Source organism: Chiloscyllium punctatum, chromosome 15, assembly GCF_047496795.1.
Source record: "Chiloscyllium punctatum isolate Juve2018m chromosome 15, sChiPun1.3, whole genome shotgun sequence".
Lineage (NCBI taxonomy): Eukaryota > Metazoa > Chordata > Chondrichthyes > Orectolobiformes > Hemiscylliidae > Chiloscyllium > Chiloscyllium punctatum.
Genome location: NC_092753.1, coordinates 14,724,918 through 14,742,231, shown reverse-complemented (window position 1 = coordinate 14,742,231; position 17,314 = coordinate 14,724,918). Strand labels below are relative to the sequence as shown.

Genomic DNA, 17,314 nt, shown 5'->3' with positions numbered 1-17,314 from the left:
CCTTTCCTCTCTACTGTGGACTCGTGTACATTTCACAGTATGCAAATGATATGATCCAAGTGGCTGCAATGGGACCAATTAGTGAATGGAACCAATTGATGAAACATATTTCATGTTGAGTTGCCCATGCATGGGAGGATTATATCAATGGTGTCATTCTCTTGAATAGACCTTAGCAGTGAAGTGATGATAGGTGGTTTAAATTATACGTGCTCCTGTTTTTTTGTTTGCTTCGTAGACAACTATTTGTAGACTGAATAAAATTAATGTGAATAAAACCGTAACCTGGATAAATCTGTATCCCTGTAGGGCAGAAACTACAAAAACAAGCAAATGTTATGTGTCAGCGGCTTGGACACCTGGTTATTCCCATTGCCATGAGGTTATTCTCTGATGAAATGATTTCACAGTATGAGCTCGACATTGTGCAAGGGCAAACAACGCCTTACTGTCAAGCCCAGCGATTGATTAATATCTGCCTGCAGAAAGGCGAGCGTTCCTGTTGGAAACTCTATGAAGCTCTACATGAGGAAGACGCAATGCTGGCAGAAGATATTGATGGTCAGATTACACCTCATTATTTGACTTAATGCAGAGTCACATACAGAAGATATCTCACTAGATAAGACACTGCATGAAACAGTCAGCACAGTTTCAGTTGTTAAAGATTTTGAATATGCATTATAGAGTATTTTAAAGTTTTTGCAAATGATCTAAACTAAAATAAAAATTCTGTGGTAATTAAAGGGTTAGCTGCCAGTTCTTTCGTTTTTGAACACTGACAGCGAGTTCATGAACCAAGGAAATGGCTGTCAGCCATATCACTGTCACTGTCAATATTCATCATGGCTTAGAACAGTGATGTTACTGATCAATCAGCCTTTTCCTGAGTTGGGTTATGTCACTGAATAGAACTCTGTTTCAATCTGCATTGGCATTGAATCACAGGTTACAGCAATGGAAGCTGTTCAGCCCATCCATTCCACGTCATCCCTCTGCAGTAGCAACTAAGCTAATTCCACTCCCTCAGCCTTTTCCCTTCAGTCCTGAAAATGTTTCCCTTTGAATGCTTAATTAATTTGCTATCAAATGCACTGCCTCCACCACTTTTTCAAGAAGTGCATTCCAGACTCTAACCACTCATTACATATGTCCTCATGTCTTGTTTGGGTCTTTTGCCAAACACCTTAAATCTGTGTCCTCTGGTTCTGGACCCTTCTGATGACGGGGTGGCTTCCCTCTGCTCTTTCTGGAGCCCTCATGATTTTGAATACCTCGATATCTTCTCAATCTTCTCCTCCCCAAGGAGAACAATCTCAGAATCTCTAATCTATCCACATGACTGAAGTCTCTCATCCCTGGAACTATTCTCTTATGACTTCAAACCCTTCCTAAAACTACAGTTCTAGAATTGAATGTAATTCTGCAGTTGAAGTTGAACCACTGCTTTATAAAGGTTTGTCATAACTTGTTTACTTTTGTACTTTCTGTCTCTATTGGTAAAGCCCAATATTTCTTAATAGCTTTTTAATCTGCTTTAATAGTCTGTCCTGACATCTGTACGTGTATACTACCAAGTGTCTGTGCTCCTTCACCCCCTTTAGATTTGTACCCTTTGGTTTCTATTGCCTTTGTTTGTTCTTCCTATCAAAATGTATCACTTTGCACTGTTTGGTATTAAATTTCATCAGATGTGTGTTTGTCCAATATACCAACCTATGTCCCCTTGCACTCTTGTCACCATTCAGTAGGAATGCATTGCCTGGTTCCACTCTGATCTGTAAAGTCACAGGCAAAGAATAATCATCAATGGCTTTTTTTTAGCATTCATAAACCATTCTGTCTGGTATTACGAAAGGATCTGTTCTTGATGCGTGCTACTTCTCCTGTACGGACTAGCCTTGAGCTGCATAATTTCAAAACACAATATCAATTTCTACTCGAAAGCTGATGACACCCAACTCTTCCTCAGTGCTAACCCTCCACCATTTCTAAACTGTCAGACTACTAGTCCAACTTTTGTTGTGATTTACTTCCCTCAAACTAAAGGTTGGAACTTAATTCCTTTCCCTGGCAACCATTTGAGGCTGAACTAGACTCTGCAATGTTGATGTTATATTTGATACTCATGTGAGCATCCAACCATATATTTCATAGAATCCCTACAGTGTGGAAGCCAGCCATTCAGCCCATCAAGTCCACACCGACACATCAAAGAGCATCCCACCCTATCCCTGTAACTCTGCATTTCCCATGGCTAATCCACCTAACCTGCACGTCCCTGGACATTATGGGGCAATTTAGCATTGCCACTGCACCTAACCTGCACACCTTTGGATTGTGTGAGGAAACAGTAACATCCGGAGGAACTCCACACAGACACAGAGAGAATGTGCAAACTCCACGCAGACAGTGGCCCGAGGGTGGAATCGAACCTGGCGCTGAAAGACAACAGTACCAACTGAGCCACTGTGCCACCCATCTCCACTTCCTTCTTAATAAGATTTGCCCTGGTCTCACCTCATCTGCTGGTGAAGCCCCCAGCCTTATCTTTGTTGCCTCGAGGCTTAACTATTCCAGTGCACACCTGGTTAGCCTGTCACATTCTATCCTCTGCAAACTTGAAGTAATCCAAAATCCTACTATTCACATCCTTCCTCACAGCATTTACCCATGCTCACTGCTCTTTGTTGTCACAATTTTAAAATTCTTACTTTCTTTTCAAATCCCTGCATGGGCTTACCCCTCCCTATTTTTGCAACATCATCCAGCCTTACAAGTCCCAAGATATCTGCCCTTCTCTAACTCTGGTCTCTTGAGTATTCCCATTTTTAGTTTCCACCACTGTCAACCATGCCTTCAGCTGTCACAACCTTAAGTTCTGGAATTCCCTTAAAAAGTCTCTCAGCCTCACTGTTTCTCTTTACTTCTTTAAGATTCTCTTTAAAACATACTAAGGTTCCATGAGTCTGAGGGTCACATTCCTTTTAGTGCTCTGCCCTAATATGTGAAACATTCTTTACAGCCCTCATGTAACCTTGGGATCACTTATTGCATTAAAAGAGTTCTATAAATGCAAATTGTCACTGAACCTCAGGGTCTGCCCCTGAGGTGGTTGCTGTCTCTGAGTATTTAGTCTGTCCCAAAAGTGGCTCATGTGGTGGAACATTCATTATATTCCCTGAGGTGGTTATTGTCTTTGATCATTCACCTTATCCCTGAAGTGATTGTTGTCCCTGAACAATCTCGTGGTCCCTGTTGTGGGTGATGTTATTGAACAGTAAGCCTATCCCAGAGGCAGGTGATGTCATTAGGCACATCATCATGTTGATGCAGTATGGCTTTGGACCTAATCATGAAAGTTAATGATTTTTTTTTCTCCATCTTTGCCACAGCTCCTTATAAGAGGGAACCAGCATTTCCTAACCAGCTACATCAAGGTAGGGGAATTAGTTCTACACAGAACACCTGACAACAGCAGAATATTTACAGGACATTGGCCCAAGGTGAAGTGTTGGCAGTAAATTGCAGGTTACGGTGATGCTTAGTGCACCATTATTTGTGCCTTATCTTGTATTTTAAGCCAGTAATGCTACCTGCACATTGAAATGCCAATCTGCAGTGTTCTCAGTCTGCTTACTCATTACGGGTAAGGTTCTTCAATTCACGTGCTGTTCCTTCACTTAGATCTTATTTACATAATAGATAATCAAATACAACTAGGAGACAGTGAGGTCTGCAGATGCTGGAGTTCAGAGTTGATAGTGTGTTGCTGGAAAAGCATATTAGGTCAAAAAGCACCCGAGGAGCAGGAAAATCGACGTTTCGGGCCACAGCCCTTCATCCTGAATGTCAATTTTCCTGCTCCTCGGATGCTGCCTGAGCTGCTGTACTTTTCCAGCAACACACATTCAACTATCAAATACAACTGTCTAGTGTCTAAGACCTCACTTGTCACATGCTCATTCTAGGCAGGGAAATTTGTCTTTGTACGATATTAGATTAGATTAGATTAGATTAGATTACTTACAGTATGGAAACAGGCCCTTCGGCCCAACAAGTCCACACCGCCCCGCCGAAGCGTAACCCACCCATACCCCTACATCTACATCTACATCTACATCTACCCCTTACCTAACACTATGGGCAATTTAGCATAGCCAATTCACCTGACCTGCACATTTTTGGACTGTGGGAGGAAACCGGAGCACCCGGAGGAAACCCACGCAGACACGGGGAGAACGTACAAACTGATTACTGTCATGTAATCAGTTACAGCATACAATTGCAAATTTAATTTGGATGGGTATATGAATAGGAAGGGTTTGGAGGGATATGGGCTGGATGCTGGCAGGTGGGACTAGATTTGGTTGGGATATCTGGTCGGCATGGACGGGTTAGACCGAAGGGTCTGTTTCCATGCTGTACATCTCTATGATTCTATGACTCTATGACAGTCCTTGTGAATGAAGCTTCCTTGAAGGAGTGTAGGGGTGTTTGGTAAAGACATATAGCCCTCTGATGTGTGTTTGAATCATTAGCAGTTCTCACTCTTTCCATTGCAGATATGGAGCAACCCCCTTTGTTATCATCTCTTGTTCCTGCTCCACAAGAGGAAACAGAGCCAATATCGTCCTGTGAGTACAGGTTTTCTGGAATGATTTTGTGGGTCAGAGAACTGTGCTGTGAACGCACTTTCCCCCAAACTTTCTGATGCATCATGTATGGAAGAATTATGAGAGGTAACTTAGGGGTCTCTGAAGTAGGAGGCTGTGAAGAAACTTTGAATGAATCAGAGAAAGGATGGCTAGAACATGTTTGGGACAGAGATGGATATACTGCCATCAATGGTAGAACAGGGTTAAAGGGGTGGCATTTGGAGGGGTGTGGTTGTCTGTGAAAGATGTGCCAGAGTCAGATTTACAGAAGCCAGCTAGGTCTGTCAATCTGGGAGATGTGGAGAGCTATAAATGAAAATAGGGAGTTTGGATATAGTTTGGTGGTGGTTGGGAAACCAGTGGAGGTTAGCAGGAAGTACTTTTATTTCTATAGCGCGTCTCAAATCACAGAGTCGCCCAGACTGCTTTACAGTCAGTTACGTACTTTCTGAAATGTATTCATTGATGCAGTGTGAGAAACATAGTCACTAACTTGAGTTCGGCAAACTTCCAGAAATAAAAATGTGTTTATGACTGGCTAACCTATCTTCCAGAGGTAACATTGGCTACGATACCATGGAGAATTCCCTAGGTCTTCTTCAAAACAGTACCTGAGGGAGTAAACAGGGCCTCAGTTTAAAATGGCACTTCCACCAGTGTGTGCAACCTCAGTATTACACCAGCATGTCAGACTTGATTATGGGCTCAACTCTTTGTGCTGACACGGGTTGATGGGAAAATGAAATATGACATGGGCATTGGAGTTGTGTGGAAGATGAATTTTGCAGTAGGATTGATCCTGGTAAATATGCTGTTGGAAAATGGAAGCAGTGGCAAAGGCATAGAGGGGGATTGCAGCAGCAGACTGGGAGACGGGCAGGAGCTGGAAATATTGCAAGTTGGAGATGGGATCTAGGGTTTGAAATATCGCATGTGAATTCCCAACATATTCCAGATTGCTGTATAAAAAAACAAATTTAATGAGATTCAACAGCAACAGCCATTTCTGTCATGCCTTTTCAGCTAGCACAGAAACATTTTGCAGTTCGATATCAGGCCCAGATGGCAGTGGATCAACTGGAAGTGATGACTTAGCTGTAGTTTTCAGACAGGGTTGGAACTGAGATGCAACACAGGAGAATGCTTTAGCAAGGGAATTCCAGAGAGACCAATGAAGGCTCAACTGGTGATGGAGAAAGAGCAAATATTCAACACTGAAAGAACTACAATAGTAGGCAGGTCCTATCTGCTTGTGCAAAACAATGTGTAATGTGTAAAATCCCTGGGCTCCATTCAAGGAAGAAAATTCCTAGGGAACATTTGTTGCCCTATCAACACTGCCCAACATAGGTTGACTCCTCATTGATTCGTTCACTGTTTGTGTGTAAATTGTTTGCCCTGTTTTCTCCAAAATACTATCACCTGCACTTAACCTGTTGTGAACAGATCTTTGGAAGTCCTGAGGATATCAGTCATAGAGATATAGAGCACAGACACAGACCCTTCAGTCCAACTCGTCAATGCTGACCGGATATCCTAACCTAATCTAGTCCTATTTGCCAGCACTTGGCCCAAATCTCTCTAAATCCTTCCTATCATATACCCATCCAAATGCCTTTTAAATGTTATGATTGTACCAGACTCCACCACCTCCTCTGGCAGCTCATTCCATACATGCACCACATTCTGCGTGAAAAATTTGTCCCTTAGGTGCCTTTTATATCCTTCCCCTCTCACCCTAAACCTATGCCCTCTAGTTCTGGACTCCCCGACCCCAGGGAAAAGACCTTGTCTATTTACCTTATCAATGCCCCATGGAAAACAGCCCCAGCCTATTCATCCTCTCCCCATAGCTCAAATCCTCCAACATCCTTGTAACCTTTTCTGAACCCTTTCAAGTTTCACGACATCCATCTGATAGGAAGGAGACTGAATACGCATGCTTTATATTCAATGCTCCATTCGAGCAGCAAGAAAAGTTTGGATAATCAGCTGCTGTTAAGTTTACCTTTTGGGTGCATTCCTGAACCTTCCCTCCCAGGTGTCCAGCTCAATGTGATTTTCCTATATGAGTTATCAAATCTGTCCCTGACTCACATTCAGGAACTGTGATTGGTAAAGTCTCATTTTCCTTCACACAACATATAAATTTGTATCAAATCTCCTGAGCGATATAAGCAATTATAACAGAAATCACCAACCTCCGTCTCTTTAGAATTTATTTTACATTTATTGCCTTACAGTGTTGCAAGATTTGAAGCTGATGTGCGGATATGATGAAGAAATTCAGCTGAATCAAGTAGAAAAAGGTCTGGAATGTGATAGGGTGTATACGTTCTCATAAATTGCTGTCGATGGAGCAGGCAAAGGGAGTTTAGATGTGGAACTAGGCAGCTGCTCCAATCCTCTTGTTGTTACTGGGGACTCTACCAGTGTCATTTGTGATCTGGTAGTGCAGGCTACTAACAGGAGTGTGGCTGAAAGGCTTGAGGACAAGCAGTTCTCCTTCCCACCACACTTCAGGGGCTCCCAGCTCAAAAGGCACCACTAATGTCAGGCAGTATAATCTAAGCCATCTAGAGCCCTTACTCACAGAGGGTGATGGCCTGCTATAGCCAGATGTCCCTCTCACAGTCACCATCGTCCTGGCCGGTGCACTTCACAGACACAGATGCGGTTGCTGGGAACATGCTTGTATTGCTGGGGGGAGAGACGAATTACAAAACTCAGTTATTTGCCATGGGATTTAGAAGGTGCGACTTTGCTTCAGTAATTCTCGCACAGTTTGGGATGTGGTGTCTGGGGAACAACACGGGCTCATCCTGTTTAATTGAATGAAGGGTAAGTGCTAATATGAAATAACTGAGACAGGTGTAGTGATTCTCAAAGTGTGGTGCATGGACCACCGGTGGCCCGTGGAGGCATTTTGCATGGTCCACAAGATGGGCCAAGGTGCTGAAGCTTATATTCAATTAAAAAGGTTTGATAGACTTTTGGTCCCAAATACATTCCAGGTATCTTGGGCTCACTGTCACAGTTTCAAGCATCTACTTCCATTCTCAACAGCAGACAATTTAAATGTAGAGAAATTGTAGAATTCTGCGGTAATGGGGATTTGGGCATCCTGGAACATGAATCAATAAAACGTTGGTTTGCCGGTATAGGGAGGCAAATGGAACAACGGCCTTTATTGCAAAGGGAATTGAATGAATTAGAAGGGAAGTTTTGTTGCAGTAAAACAAGCTATTGGTGAGATCATACATAGAGAACGGTGCATCATTTTGGTCTCCTTACTTTAGAAAGGATACAATTTCATTGGAAGATAGAGTTATAGAGTCAAACGGCATGGAAACTGACCCTTTGGTCCAACTCATCCATGCAACCAAATATCCTAAACTGAACTAGACCCATTTGCCTGCATTTGGCCCATATCCCTCTTATTCATGTACCTGTCCAAATGTTGTAATACGTACCTGCCTCTACCACTTCTTCTGGCAGCTCATTCCATGCATGCGTCACCCTCTATGTGAAAACATTGTCCCTCAAGTCCCTTTTAAATCTTTCCCCTCTCACCTTAAACCTGTGACATCTAGTTTTGGACTCATCTACTCTTGAAAAGAAGACCTTGGTTAATCAACCTATCTGTGCCCCTCACGAATGTCTTGTACAGTCGCAACCCAAAGTCTCAACTCCGATACTCAATGCTCTGAACAATTAAGTCCAGCGTGCCAAATACCTTCTTCATCATACAGCCTACTTGCGATGCCACTTCCAAGGAACTGTAAAGCTGCACCCTAAGTTCCTCTGTTCGACAACACTCCCCAGGGCCCTATCATTAACTGTCTAAGACCTACCCTGATTTGCCTTACCAAAATGCAACACCTCACATTTGTTTTATTAAACCTCATCTACCACTTCTCGGCCCATTGGCCCATCTGATCAAGATCTTGTTGTACTCTTAAGTAACCTTCTCCACAGATTGCTATACTACTAACTTTGGTGAGACAATTCACTTGACTGATTTCTGGAATGAAGGTGATATGTTATGAGGACAGGTTGAACAGATTGACTCGATATTAACCAGAACGTAGAAGAATGTGAAGTGATTGTATTGAAAAACATAACAGCCTGAGAGTGTTTGACTGTGGTATGCAGAGAGGGTGTTTCTCCTTGTGAGGTAAACTAGAACGAGGGGACAGAGTTTAAAGAGTCTTGTATTTAAAATGGAAATAAAATGTTCTGAAGATCATTAGACTGTGAAATTCTCCTCCACAGAGAGCAATAGAGGCAAGGGTATTACATTTTCTTTCTACTAAGCCAGATACGTTCCTGGTTAACAAAGTGGGGGGGGGGTATAGTCAGTTATGGGGGTAAACAGGAAAGTAGAATTGAGTCCACAATCAAATCAGCCATAATCTTATCAAATGTAACAGCACACTCAAGTGCCCTATTTTTGCTCCTAATTCATTTGTTCATATACAACCAAACACAGAACAGAAGCCAGCTGAATCTGCAGTAGAACTGAAATTTTCCAGTCTGGCCTCATCAAAAGCAGAACCCCATCTTCCCATTAATTCTGCTTAGATTTTATTTGGTAACAAGTGAAATGGGAATGGTAAGGAACTTTGGAGCAAGGGTAAGCCATCAGCCCTTCAAGTCTGCTCCATCATTCTAGCTCATGGCTGATTATTATCATTAAGCTGAAGAGGGTTCAGAAGAGATTTAACAGGATGTTGCGGGAAATGGAGGATTTGAGTTCTCAGGAAAGGCTGGATAAGCTGGGACTTTTTTCATTGGAGCATAGGAGGTTGAGGGGTGACCTTACAAAGGTTCATAAGGCCATGAGCGGTATGGATAAGGTAAATGACAGGTGTCTTTTTCCGAGGGTAGGGAAATTACATGATTAGGGGGCATGTTTTTATGATGAGAGGAGATAGATTTAAAAAAAGACATGGGGCAATTTTTTTTACATAAGAGTGGTTCATAGAATAAACAACATTACAGCTCAGAAACAGGCCCTTCAGTCCTCCAAGCCCACACCAATCCAGATCCTCTATCTAAACTTGCTGTCTATTTTCTAAGGATTTGTATCCCTTTGTTCCCTGCTCATTCATGCATCTGTCTAGATACATCTTAAATGATGCTATCATTCCCTACCACCTCTGCTGGCAACACATTCCAGGCACCCACCACCCTCTGCGTGTAGAACTCTCCACGCATATCTCCTCTAAACTATTCCCCTCTCAGTTTGAACTCATAACCCCTAGTAATTGAGTCCTCCACACTGGGGGAGAAAAAGCTTCTTGCTATCCACCCTGTCTACACCTCTCATGATTTTGTAGGCCTCAATCAGGTCCCTCCCCAATCTACTCAACCTTTCCTCATAGCTAGCACCCTCCATTCTAGGCAACATCCTGGTGAACCTCCTCTGCACCCTCTCCAAAGCATCCACATCCTTTTGGTAATGTGGTGACCAGAGTTGTACGCAGTATTCCAAATCTGGCCGAACCAAAGTCTTATACAACTATAACATGACCTGCCAACTCTTGTACACAATACCCCATCTGATGAAGGAAAGCATGCTGTATGCCTTCTTGACCACTTGACTGACCTGCGTTGCCACCTTCAGGAAACAATGGACCTGAACACCCAGATCTCTCTGTACATCAATTTTCATTTACTGTATAGTTTGCTTCGGAATTGGATCTTCCAAAATATATCACCTCGTATTTGTCCGGATTGAACTCCATCTGCCATTTCTCTGCCCAACTCTCCAATCTCTCAATATTCTGCTGTATTCTCTGACAGACCCCTTCACTACCTGCTACTCCACCAATCTGAGTGTCATCTGCAAACTTGCTAATGAGCCATGCTCAATCATTCAGTAAGTTCATGTGTGGAATGAACGTCTAGAAGAAGTGGTTAATGCAATACAGTTATAACATTTAAAAGACAGTTAGATAAGTACATGAATAAGAAATGTTTGGAGCGATATGAGCCAAGTGCATGCAGGTGGGACTAGTTTAGTTTGGGATTATGGTTATTCTGGACTACTTGGACCAAAGGGTTTTTTTCATGCTAAGTGACACTCTAACTGTCCAATCAACTCCAAATTCCCACACTATCCCATATCTCTTGATGTTGTTAGTAATTAGAAATCTGTTGATCTCAGTCTTGAACTTATTGAATGATTGAGCTTTCCCAGCCCTCTGGCATAAAGAATTTCAAAGATTCACCACCCTCTGAGTAAAGAATCTAACCATTTTCCCTTGACATTTGATGGCATTTCATCATGCAGTACCCCAGGATCAACATCCTGGGATTACCGTTGAAGAGAAATTGAACTGAACCAGCCACATCAATACTGTGGCTACGAGAACTGGTCAAAAGCTGGAATTCTGCAATGAATAACTTACCTCTTGTTTCTTCAATACCTATCCTCATCAAACACATCAACCATGATCAAACTGAAAGGTGGGGTAGGCTTGAGAGGCCTAATGACCTACTTCTCCTAATTTGTATTCCTTCTCATCTCGGTCCTTAATGGCTGTCCTTTTGCTCTGAAAGTGAGACAGTGTCTCCTGGTTCTAGATTGCAAAACCAAGGAAACATATTTTCAGCATCTACTCTGTCTATCCCTTTAGGTCATCAATGAGGCCTTATGTCATGTCTCTGTGGTCCCTAGACAGAATACTTTTCAGAATCACTGAGCCAAGCTAACATTCCTCTTTTAAGTATTCAACTTCAGATCTGCAGTGAATCTGACTAGATTCTACCTCCATAAGAAGATAAACCGCAGCAATCCTAAACAGACAACTTACATCACAGAGTGTGGCTCAGTAAGTAGCGGTCAACTTCTAGCCTCACCATTCACGGCCACATCTGACTGGATCACAAACATTATTGGGTCCTGTGCAAATCTGTCAAAACTTCTCTCTGTTCATTCCTGGTGTGCGAAGACAACCTCTGGCTTCTCTTCACCAGCAGAAATCATAATCTTCAAAGAGTGTCCAATGTCTCCTCCATTCTCATCCCCAATAATTGTGAGCAGCACATAGACTGCTTTATTGCAAAGATTTGGGACCAGCTGTTTGGCTGCCTCTATTTCTTCCTTCCCACCTCTGGCCCACATGGCAAAACCTTAATTAAGTACTGCAGTCCATGGGCTGTTCGGGAGCGAGTTGCAGGACTTTGACCCAGCAACACTGAAGGAACAGCACTATATTTCCAAGTCACATTGGTGAGTGACTTGGAGGTGGTGGTGTTCCAGTATATCTGCTGCATTTGTCCTCCTAGGTGATAGAAGTTGGAGGTTTAGAAGGTGTTATCAAAGGAGCCTTGCTGTGGTGTAGCTCATACATCCGGTTGCCATTGTGTATTGGTGGAGGAGGGAGTGAAGGTTGAATGTTGTGGCTGAGGTTGGCAATCTGGCTGGTTGCTTAGCCTTAGCTGGTGAGAGTATTCCATCACACTCCTATGTTGTGCCTTGCAGATACAAATATACAGATTAAGAACAAAAGAAAGCTATAAAGCTCCTCAATTCCATTCCGCCATTCAATAAGGTCATGGCAGATCTTTTTGAGGATGAGCATATATTGGGAAAACAGGAAGTGAGCTCCTCATTGCAAAAATCTCAGTCTTTTACCTACAGTTGTAGCCACAGTTATGTGGTTGGTCCATTTCAGTTTCTGATCAATCGTAATCTACTTGTATAGCACAAATGTTTCTTGTCAGCCCAAGCCTAAATGATGTTCAGGATTTGCTATGTGTAGACCTGAGACCATCTCTCCGGGAAACTGGAAGTTAGTAATAATTGGGGCCTGTCCAATATTAGGAGAAAGTGAGAATTGCAGATGCTAGAGATCAGAGTCAAAAAGTGTAGTGCTAGAAAAGCACAGCTGGTCATGCAGCATCTGAGGAGCAGGAGAGTTGGCATTTCGAACATAAGTTCTTCATCAGGAATGTTGAGGAGGAGGTGGAGGACCCAAGGGGCTGAGAGATAAATGGGAGGGGGGTGGGGCTGGGAGGAAGGTAGTTGGGAATGCAGCAGGTAGATAAAGGTGGATGGTGATGGTGATAGGTTCAAGTGGAGGGTGGAGCAGATGGTGGGAAGGAAGATGGATAGGTCAGACAGTTGGAGGGTTGGATCTGAAATAAGGTGGGGGGAGAGGAGATGAGGAAACTGGTGAAATCCACATTGATTGCGTGTGGTTGGAGGGTCCCGAGGCAGAAGATGAGGTGTTCTTCCTCCAGGCGTTGGGTGGCTATAATTTGGCGGTGGAGGAGTCCCAGGATTTGCATGTTCTTGGTGGATGGGAGGGAGAGTTGAAGTGTTCGGCCAAAACACAGAGGGTTTATTTCGTGTGTGTCCCAGGGATGTTCTCTGAAATGTTCTGCAAGTTGGCGTCCTGTTTCCCCAGCGTAGAGGAGACCACACTGAGACCAACAGATACAGTAGGTGGTGTGTGGAGGTCCAGGAAAATCTTTGTCACATGTGGAAGGATCCTTTGGGGCCTTGGATGGAGGTTTTATGGGGGGGGGGGGGGGCAGTGTCCTCACCTTCCACACCATCAACCTCCGGATACAATGCATCATCCTCTGCCATTTCCACCACCTACAAACAGACCCCACCACCAGAGATATATTTTCCTCCCCTCCCCTATCTGCATTCCACAGAGACCATTTCCTCCACAATTCCCTCGTTAGGTTCATGCCCACCACCATCCACTCTCCACTCCCAGCACCTTCCCTTGCCACCACAAGAGGTGTAAAACCCACACCCATATCTCTCCTCTCACCTTCACCCAAGGCCCCAAAGGATCCTTCCACATCCGACAGAGATCTTGCTGCACCTCCACACGTCATCTCCTGTGTCCGTTGCTCTCGATGTGGTCTCCTCTGCACTCGGGAGGCAGGACACCAATTTGCAGAACGTTTCAGAAAACATCTCTGGGACAAACACACACGAAACAACTCCACTGCCCTGTAGCCAAAAACTCCAACTCCCTCTCCCACTCCGCCAAGGACATGCATGTCCTGGGTCTCCTCCACCACCAAATTCTAGCCACCCAACACCTGGAGGAAGAACGCCTCACCTTCCACCTTGGGACCCTCCAACCACATGGGACCAATGCCAATTTCACCTGTTTCCTCATTTCGCCGCCCCCAGCTTATCCCAGATCCAACCCTCCAACTCAACACTGCCCTCCTCAACTGTCCTATCTGTCCATCTTCCATCCCACCCATCCCTCTAATCGGACCTATCACCATCACACATACCTTCATCTACCTATCACATTCCGAGCTACCTTCTCCCCCAGCCCCACTTCCTCCCATTTATCTCTCAGCTCCCTTGGGCACCATCCCTAAATTTCTGATGAAGAGCTTATGCTCAAAACGTCGACCCCTGCTCCTTAGATGCTGCCTGACCAGCTGTGCTTTCCCAGCACCACATTTTTTGAGCCTGTCCAATATTACCCACATTCCAAATGTAGATGAAACACAAATGATTGGGTCAAATCACAATTACAGACAGACAGTTACAAGGTGATCAAAATTGGAAAATAAGTATTCCAGGATGTACAACATTTTGAAAAGATAGACAGAATGGAAAAGGAGGAGAAATAGCCCTGATAGTAAAAGATGACGTAAGGACAGTGGTGAGAAAGGATCTCAATTCAGTTAATTGGGAAATATAATTAGTATGGAGATTAGTAATACCAAAGGCTACAAAACACAGGTGGGAGTAGTCTGTAGGTTCCTAATGATAAGCATATTGGACAGAAGATATAAAACATAAAACATAAAACAAGAAGTTATTGGAACTTATAACAAAAACAGTATAATAAGTGTGAGGTACTTTAATCTTAATATAAACTAGCTCAGTCAAATTGGCAAAGGCGGTTGATAAGATGGGTTTGTGGAATGATTTCACGCCAGTTTTCTAGAGAAATAGAACTAAGGAGGGGTAAGTTATTTTATATCTTGTATTGTGTAATAAGACAGGGTTAATAAATAATCCCAGTAAAAAGGTCCACTGGTAAATTGTGGTCCTATTGGGAAAAAGTGGCAATTGGATTTCAATATAGGCCATTTTTCCTATTCACTCAATTTATTTATAAATCTTTGTAACATTGTAAGCAGTTCCAATTCTTAATGTAGATAGAAACACTTTGTTGGCAATGTTCCCTTATAAATGGTTCTTGGACTGTAGGATTTTATGTAGAACAAAACTGCACAGACACAGGATTAGGCTCAACCACAAACCTGTACTTTATTTAAAAACCTCCAAACATCCAGACCACCTTTAAGATTTTTGTGTCAAAAACGACACTGCACAACATTTCAATTGATTCGTCCAGTTTAAGTTCACCCATGATTTAAACTCAGCTTTCTTTCAAACACAAAATCACCATGGCTTATTAGAAAAGCCTTTCCCAAAAAAAATCATAGGCAAAACCCCACATTTCTGCCCCAAACCTAACTCAACTCAGACTCAAACCCCACTAGATTTGGTTGTCACACTCAAATTACTTTCCGCTCCCAGCCATCAATATCCCCCAGATTTGGTTGATAACTTACAACCTCATTCATCAAGTTAAAACTGTAGGTTTGTGAGCCAGGCTGACAGTTCCTGACCTTTTTCCTGATTGCAGTCACCTGACCACCAGAGTGCGATTGCTATGATTTGGCTGGAATACTTGCAAACCCCAGCATTGCTGCTGTATCTGATCTTGCAGCTGAGTCCGGCTAACTGACCTTGATCTTTCTCCCATCTGCAATAAAGTGCCTTCAATTTTGCCCCTTTTTTAAATTCCTCTCAAATATATCACAACCATTATCACACATTTCATGTTGTTCATACTGTTCAGCATGTTTGATAACTAATCCTTGGAGATAATGGGAATTGAGGTTGCTGGGAGTGTCAAAGTGAAAAAGCACAGCAGGTCAAGCAGCATCAGAGGAGAAGGGGAGTCAGCATTTGAGGTCGGAATCTTTCATCAGGAGGGGAAAGGGGCTGAGAAATAAATAGAAGGAGGAGGGTGGGGCTGGGGGCAAGGTGGGTGGGATGGCGATGGATGGATGCAGGTAGGAGGTTCCTGTGATTGGTCAGTAGGAAGGGTGGAGCAGATAGGTGGGAAGGAAGATGGACAGGTCAGGTTAAGGGCGCAGGGCAGAGTGGGAGGGCTGGGCCTGGGATGAGGTGAGGGGTTTGGGAAGATTTGGAAGCTGGTGAATTCTATGTTAAGGTGTATGGTAGTAAGCTCCCAAGCAGAAGATGAGGTGTTCCTCCTCCAGTTTGCATATGGCCTTGTTTTGATGGTGGAAAAGGCTCAGGGTATACATTTCGTTGTGGGAGGGGGAGTTGAAATGGCTGGCAACCAGAAGGTGGGGTTGATTGGACCGTACAGACCATAAATGTTCCCTGAACCAGTTCCCATCTCACTAATGCAGAGTAGACCACATCAGAAGCAATAAATCAGGTTAGACAAAATGCATGTGAATCTCTGCTGGACTTGGAATGATTCTTTAGGGCCTTGGACAGAGGTGTGGGGGCAGGTTTGCACCTCCTGCAGACTCATCGGAAAGGAAGGGTTGATGGGGAGTGTGGACGTAACAAAGGAGTCGCGGAGGAAATATGTCCCTGTAAAAAGCGGACAGGGGTGGGGACAGAAATATCATTTTGGTGGCGGGGTCAGACTGCAGATGGCCGAAGTGGTGGAGGATGATGCGTTGGACTTGGAGATTAGTGGATTGGAATCAGAGGACAAAGGGAATTCTTTCCTTCTTGTGGTTGTGTGGGAGAAGTGTTTGAGTGCAGAGGTGTAAGAAATGGAGGAGATGTGGTTGAGGGCATTGTTGATCACGGAAGAGGGGAAATTGCAGTCCTTGAAGTAGGATGACATCTGGGATGTCCTGGAGTGGAATCGCTCATCCTGGGAACAGACACGGCAGAGGTGAACCTGGGATCCACTTCATCCGCACCTTCCACCCTAACCTCAAATTCACCTGGACCATTTCTGACACCTCCCTCCCCTTCCCGGACCTCTCCGTCTCCATGTCCGGCAACTGACTCAACACTGACATCTATTACAAACCCACTGGTTCCCACAGTTACCACAAGTGCACCCCTTACCACCCAACCTCCTACAAAAAAGGTGATCCCATAATCCCGATTCCTCCACCTCCACTACATCTGCTCCCAAGGTGAGTGAGTCCACTCCAGGACATCCCAGATATCCTCCTCCTTCAAGGACCACAATTTCCCCTCCCCCGTGATCAATAATGTCCTCAACCACATCTCCTCCATTTCCCATACTTCTGCCCTCAAACTAACCCCCCCAACCACAACAAGGATACAGTCTCCCTTGTCCTCACGTTCTACTCCACTAATCCCCAAGTCCAGCACATCATCTTCTACCACTTGCAGTCTGACCCCACCACCAAAATGATAGGAAGGGTGGAGCCTTTACCCACTTTTTGCAGGGACCATTCCCTCTGCGACTCCATTGTTAGGTCTACACACTCTAACAAACCCCTCCTTCACACCTGGAACCTTCCCCTGAGGATGCAAGCAGTGTAAAACCCCCACACCTCCCCTCTCAACTCCGTCCAAGGCCCCAAAGAATCACTCCAAGTCTGGCAGAGATTCATGT

General features: G+C 44.0%; 1 protein-coding gene and 1 long non-coding RNA gene across 5 annotated transcripts in view; one reads left to right on the top strand and one right to left on the bottom strand.

Moving 5' to 3' along the window:
* The window catches only part of LOC140486075 (uncharacterized), a 71,348-nt gene that overhangs the window by 33,133 nt on the left and 20,901 nt on the right, over positions 1–17,314 (top strand). For 3 of the 4 annotated variants that reach the window (XM_072584713.1, XM_072584711.1, XM_072584712.1), the window contains 4 exons: positions 310–561; positions 3,396–3,440; positions 4,566–4,637; positions 6,902–6,967. In XM_072584713.1, coding sequence (XP_072440814.1) covers positions 310–561; positions 3,396–3,440; positions 4,566–4,637; positions 6,902–6,967 — 435 coding nt within the window. The remainder of the gene's footprint in view (positions 1–309; positions 562–3,395; positions 3,441–4,565; positions 4,638–6,901; positions 6,968–17,314) is intronic. The other variant, XM_072584714.1, reaches the window with a different exon arrangement.
* The window catches only part of LOC140486078 (uncharacterized), a 40,411-nt gene that overhangs the window by 18,272 nt on the left and 4,825 nt on the right, over positions 1–17,314 (bottom strand). The window contains exon 2 of the long non-coding RNA XR_011962519.1: positions 7,252–7,358. This is a non-coding gene — a long non-coding RNA (uncharacterized lncRNA). The remainder of the gene's footprint in view (positions 1–7,251; positions 7,359–17,314) is intronic.